The sequence below is a fragment of the Bison bison genome, unplaced genomic scaffold, assembly GCF_000754665.1.
Source record: "Bison bison bison isolate TAMUID 2011002044 unplaced genomic scaffold, Bison_UMD1.0 scf7180017864289, whole genome shotgun sequence".
In the NCBI taxonomy this organism is placed as follows: Eukaryota; Metazoa; Chordata; class Mammalia; order Artiodactyla; family Bovidae; genus Bison; species Bison bison.
This window is the reverse complement of record NW_011494861.1, coordinates 932,064-938,687: the sequence shown is the minus strand read 5'-3', so window position 1 is coordinate 938,687 and position 6,624 is coordinate 932,064. Positions and strand designations below refer to the sequence as shown.

General features: G+C 41.1%; 1 protein-coding gene across 3 annotated transcripts in view; it reads left to right on the top strand.

The window, feature by feature from the left end:
- The first annotated feature begins 568 nt into the window (after positions 1-568).
- Positions 569-6,624, top strand: part of TNFSF4 (tumor necrosis factor (ligand) superfamily, member 4) — a 33,152-nt gene continuing 27,096 nt past the window's right edge. For 2 of the 3 annotated variants that reach the window (XR_826096.1, XM_010849840.1), the window contains exon 1: positions 569-858. Coding sequence is in view for 2 of the 3 variants with exons in the window: in XM_010849840.1 (XP_010848142.1) it covers positions 703-858 (156 nt within the window). In the remaining variant the exon portion in view is untranslated. Of the gene's footprint in view, positions 859-2,253; positions 2,647-6,624 lie in introns of those variants that run through there. The other variant, XM_010849841.1, reaches the window with a different exon arrangement.

Sequence of the window (6,624 nt, the reverse complement as noted above, 5' to 3'; positions counted from 1 at the left end):
ATTGTATATGCTCAGTATATACTAGTTTATTTATTATAATACCTTGAACTAAAACTAGAGGATCGCACTCCTTTATTCTGCATAATTTGCCATCCTAACTTCATCTTTTCTTTTTCTTTTTTTCACTTCAAGGATGGTCTTTGTGTGCCTTTTTTTCCTGAATCTGTAGAATGGGTTCTATGCTTAGTTACCCAATGAAGTTCAGGCAAGAACTTAAGCTAGAATTTTCCTTAAATTTCTTCTATGATTTAAGACACCTTGGGGAAGAGATAGGTGAGCTTCTACATCAACGGATGATGATTTTTATCTTTATCAAGTGACCCACAATTTGGTTACTGGTGCAATGAGAAATTAAGAAAATAGCACACTTTTATGACTGTCTTTTCACAGTCACTCAAATCAGAACTGGAATGCCACAAAAACAACTCCCTGTTAGCCCAGAGAAAAAAAAAGAAAGAAAGTAAAGGGGAAATTCAGATTAGTCACAAAGAAGTTCCCCCGCCTGCCTGCAAAAGCTGAAGCATTAAAACTGAGAGAGTCCTCTCTGCTCTTTCAATCGCCTCTTATCTCTGGCCCTGGGACCTCTGTGTGTCTTCTGATTGATACACCTTGTGTTGGCTTCATCTCCTTCTTTGTGGGGAAGAAGTCGGTTCTCCCTCAGGTTTCCCCCGTCACAGTTTTCATCGTCCCTGCATCCAGATTATGAAGATGGAAGGGGTCCAACCCCTGGACGAGAATGTGGGAAATGTACCAGGCCGGAGATTCTTGAGGAACAAGCTATTGCTGGTGGCCTCCATAATTCAGGGGCTGGGGCTTCTCCTGTGTCTCACCTACATCTGTCTGCACTTCTATGCTCAGGTAAGATGCACCAACCAACATGTCCTTTCCTCCAGCTCAGGCTGATGGCAGCTCCAAATGTCACTTGGAAATAGTCTGACACCAAAATTGTTTTCCCTTTTCTGCTCAAATATTGTAAAATGTGGTCAAGCACCCTTGTGTCTCTCTTTTCCTTCCTTTTTTTCAGCAGTGGCCGTGGTGAGGCACAGTGGAGATAGGGCAGGGGCACTGCTTCTGAATTAATCTTTTTCTTTAAAACACAAAAATCCTGGTATTCTTTTGTGAACTATCACTTTGAAGCTTTGAGTCCCTGACATACCTACTTGGTTTATCTGTTCTGCTAGTAAGCGACTGATCAGGGAATTAATGTAAAAAGGAAATAATAAATTTTTTATTTCCTTTTTACATTATTATACTTTCTCATTGTATTCATAAACACCATAGACTCAAGGAGATATGCTTTCTGAAGAATGCTGAAGGTATCAATATTAAGTTCTTTTAAATAGCTAACCTGTATATATTTAAGAGCAGAGATATATATGTTCATGTCTGTATGTGCACATGGCTGAACGTTTATCCCAACAACTTAATCAGATATTGTTTTTCAGTCTTTCTCTACCAATCACAACTTACTGACATCACTTTGTCCAATACATTATGTAGTGGAGGATCATCATTTTAGTATTCCCTCCCACCCCTTAATGAAGAAATTCTTTCCATTTTTCCATCTCTTTATTCTGGTCCCGTTTACATTATTCTTTTTTTCATAGTTGTTCATATATAAAAACATTATTAGCTTTTTAAGGATGTTCTTGACTGCAGGAGATTCCACTGAAAAAGAAAATAAATGTGTAGTGGCCTTGTGTTCCCTTGTTGGGGCTAGTCTGATAATTCTTGTTTGCCTGGTGGTTGCTCTTGGTTAGAAAAGACTCTCACTTGTATAGGTCAGACAATGAGAACTTTCATTTCTGATGGCCAGGTCAGAGACTGGGTACCTCAAATTAGATCAGGATAAGATGAGCAGAGTCCTAGAAGATGCCTGGACTTGTCTCTGTCTACAGGAAACGGGTTTTCGGTTCCTGCAGTCTAATGGGGGTGCGGTCGTGATCACTGTCCCACAGAGGGTGCTCGTGTCTCCAAATTCCCGAAGGGTTCTAGTGTCATGCTCAAGTCTGCAGACCAGTGAGCACCCCAGCACACCCATACTGTCTTCATCACGCCACACATTTCCTTCTCTGCGCAGAACCCTTTGGGTGAAATTAGAGTAGGTGATTTTGGGGAGAGGGTGTCGGGGGAGGAGCAAAGTGTCCATGGCAGGATGCCCAAGACAAAGACCGGAATTAGGCTCTTCCGAGAAGAAAACAAAGAGAGTAACCCAAAATAGAACAGCTGAGTTTATTCACCAGGTCCGGGAGCCCTGAGACTGCTTTTTGAAACAACCGCAGTGTTACATATTTCCTTGCACTGTGGGATGATTAAAAAAAAAACAAAACAAAACAGAACAGATGGCCCCAGTCAAGTCTCAACAGTTAATTGCACTAGGGCTCAGAGAATGGGAGAGAGCAAAACATGAAACAGATACAGATGTGTAGCTAGCTGGTGGCAGGGGGCCACCCTGGAATATCAATACCCAGAGGAGGCAGAGGAGAGGGGTTCTTTCTAGCAAGTCACCCAGCAATTCTGTGCTAGATCGTGGAAGGACAGCTGAATGCTGGCTTCTAGGATACTGGAATTCACGGTGAGCTGATCTTTGGGAGAGAATTAGCTTTCTCTGGTCCTGGCACAGAAATGGAAGCAAAGATGGAAGAGGTACGTTTGAGCTGTTTGCTCAAAAAATGTCTTCTTATATACTCTAGATACAAAATTTTCTGTGGCTCAGATATTTGAAATTGTTCACTTGACATTAATTATTTTCTTATTTCTCACTAGACTGTTTTAGCTAACACAGTTTCTTATACTATTAAGGAGACCCAAGGCAGCACGATGTGTCCTTAATCGTAATCTCATACACTTTGTTAAGGGAAAAAATAGCTTAGAGAGGTCATGTGTGTTTTTCCCAGAACTTGATCGGTCATGGTGGCAGCAGTGTGTAGAGGAGAGAGACTGAGAGAAAAGGGTATAAAGTAACTGCTGAAGAAGGAACATAGACTAGGAGGTTTTCTAAATTCATGGGTAAGATTGTTTTGGATTTTGGTTGAAGGGTAGATAGGTGGGGATGCCTATCAAAGCTCTACTTTTATAAGACATTGTATTACAGTGATCTATAGAGGAGATGAAATAGAGCTGAAATACTCATCATTTACCTAGTTTAATTGGATCTCTTTTATTGTAGGAGAAAGATATTTGGGCAATAATCATGATTTTTCCTCATTTCTTAGATTTAATTTTTAACTTCATAAAAATTTTCCTGTGTGGATGACTCTGTGAAAAAAAAAAAAGATATGTAACTGTTAAACTCCATTTGGCAGTCAGCCTTCCTTTCAATCAAGTTTATTTAGTAATCTTTGTTTTCTTACCACTTGGTTAAGTTTTACTATGTGAAAAGCAGAAGTTTTTGTTTTTGAGATGGCAGATAAAAAGACCTTACCCACTCCTTATATAATTCACTTCCCTCTTTGGACCCTGATTTTCTCATCTGAAAAATGAGGCAGTTGGATCAAATGGTCAGAAATATCTCTTCCAGGTCAATATCCTGTGAATACTCATAAAATGGGTATGAGGATCTGAGAGATACAAATCTAAGTGAACAGATTTTTGTGCCTAAGCTTATAGAAACCCTGGTTCCTAAGAAGGGACTGGAGGAAATCAGATTTGTACATATACATGTAATCTGTATTTATTCATATACTATGCACATTTCTAAATAACTTATTCTGGATTAGCAAAATACCTTATTTAGAAAGGGGAAAGAAATAGACACTAGAATAATATCCATGATGCAAGTTACAAAATTGAGTCACAAAAACCAATACAATTATTGGGGCTGCCGCTTAAAGTATCAGGCTTCCAGGCTTCCCTGTAACTTCAGCTGGGAATGACGGCAGAAAAAAGCTGATGTATAAGGTGAGAAGCTTTTGTAAATTATACCCATGTATCTCAGAGCTATTGAAGCTGGGCTCTTCCAAGATCTGTATCAGAGCACTTGAAAGATGTGCTTTTAGTGATTATTTGTCAGCAAATCCCACCCACAGTTGAAAGTTTATATTCTTACCGCTTTTATTCCTGGAGAAGACAGAAAGGGAGGTCATTGAGCTGACCAGTTCTGTATCAACAATGGCCAGAGTTAGAATTCAGTTTCTTGGTGAAGTTTCAGACTATAACTTGGACTTTATATCCTTTAGAAAGAATAAGAGGCATTTTTGCTTAAAAATTTTTGTCTCAGATTTTAGGTCAAATTAAATGTGTCCCCATGTGATTTTAACAAGTTTTTAAAGACATTTTTAATGATAGACATGGAAATAAATAATTTTCAGTGCAATTGAATTTGCATTTTATAAGCAGTTTTATGGGCTTCCCTGATAGCTCAGTTGGTAAAGAATCTGCCTGCAATGCGGGAGACCCTGGTTCAATTCCTGGGTTGGGACGATCCCCTGGAGAAGAGATAGGCTACCCACTCCAGTATTCTTGGGCCTCAGAAGCCTGGCACAATGTAGTCCACAGAGTTGCAAAGAGTCAGACGTGACTGAGCGATTGAACTCAACTGAAGCAATTTTATGGGCTTCCCTGATGGTTGAGATGGTAAAGAATCTGCCTAAATACAATACAGGAGGTCCAGGTTCGATCCCTGGTTGGAAAAATCCCCCTGGAGGAGGGAATGGCAATTTTATGGGAATTAAAAAGAAACACCTGAAGTATTGAACTGATTTGTCATTAAGTATTTTGAGGCTCTTAAAGGAGATACTACTGAAAATGTATAGACTTATTAGGTTGAACAGACATTAGACACAGTCCACTTGCAGATAGGAAAACAGAAACTCAGGGAGGATAGAAGCTGGAGAAGGAGGTGATGCTTCAGCTGATATTAGGAGTAGAGGGACTTCCTGGTGGTCCGGTGGTTAAGACTTTGCCTCCCAATGTAGCGGGTGCAGGTTTGATCCCTGGTCGGGGAACTAGGATCCCACATACCTTGGGGCCAAAAAACCAAAACATAAAGCAAAGACAGTCTTGTAATAAATTCAGTAGAGACAAAAAATGATCCACATCAAAAAGTCTTAAAAAATAGTAGAAATTCTTTAAATAGACAAGAGGAATGATGGTGGCTGGGTAGGGGCAGAAGGCTTTCTAGGTAAAAAGGCAAGTTGTTCAGAATGGTTGCAGGTGAGTGTTCATTGGAGAAAGTGGACGAAGATAAAGTTGAAAATCTAGGTGGAGACAGGACACAAAGGGTCTTGTGACGTGTGCTAAGGGAACAAACGGCATTCCATTCTGTATAAAAGAAAATACAGGAAAAATTACCCAAGTTGTTGCTTCTCCAGATTTCACTTCTTTTGCATGGTCTGCTGCTGCTGCTAAGTCACTTCAGTCGTGTCCAACTCTGTGCGACCCCATAGACGGCAGCCCAGCAGGCTCCCCCGTCCCTGGGATTCTCCAGGCAAGAACACTGGAGTGGGTTGCCATTTCCTTCTCTGATGCATGAAAGTGAAAAGTGAAAGTGAAGTTGCTCAGTCGTGTCAGATTCTTTGCGACCCCATGGACTGCAGCCCACCAGGCTCCTCCATCCATGGGATTTTCCAGGCAAGAGTACTGGAGTGGGTCGCCAGTGCCTTCTCCGCTTACATGGTCTACATGCAGGCAAATACAGAAAATGTGTCTCATCTCACGTAGCGCTAGGGGGCACCACAGTAAAACTAACAGTTCTCAAATAACTTTTAAAGAGAACCCACTCTTTTTTTTTTTTCCTGAGGAGTTAAGATTAGAACACTTTTCTCAAGAAGCCAAGTGCTCATCCATGTGTAAGAAGATGGACAATATCAGGAGCACCTAATATTGTTCACTGTTTATGCAGTGATGATATTTTCTACAAGAAAAATTTAGATATCGGTTCTGACCCAAGTACCCAAAATAGGACAGAGATTGGACAGGAATCATGCTGGAAAATGTCAAGTATATACACATGAATAGAAACAAATGCACAGACTCAGAGGAGAGATGTAAAGTGAGCAGAGAGGCTCTTGGTATAGACCTTGGAATATAACCTCCCTATTCCTCTGACATCAGCTCCTAGCTGCTAGCCCTGAGTAGACCTAGCCTTGCCTAATGCCTGACCACATTGCCCTTCCAATTCTGTTTCTTTTAATAGAAATTATTTCTGTATCCCTCACTCTCAGAGAACCCGCAGGTTCCCACCCACTTCAGGAATTTTGCATTCATGGCTAATGAATGTTAATCTTCTGGGACCATTTAGGTTGAGGGAGCCATGTACAGTATTCAGTTCAGTTCAGTTCAGTTCAGTCGCTCAGTCGTGTCCGACTCTTTGTGACCCCAGGGACTGCAGCACGCCAGACTTCTCTGTCTATCACCAACTCCCAGAGTTTACTCAAACTCACGTCCATTGAGTCGGTGATGCCATCCAACCATCTCATCCTATGTCATCCCCTTCTCCTCCCGCCTTCAGTCTTTCCCAGCATCAGGGTCTTTTCAAATGAGTCAGTTATTCGCATCAGGTGGCCAAACTATTGGGAGTTTCAGCTTTAGCATCAGTCCTTCCAATGAATATTCAGGACTAATTTCCTTTAGGATGGACTGGTTTGATCTCCTTGCAGTCCAAGGGACTCTCAAGAGTCTCTG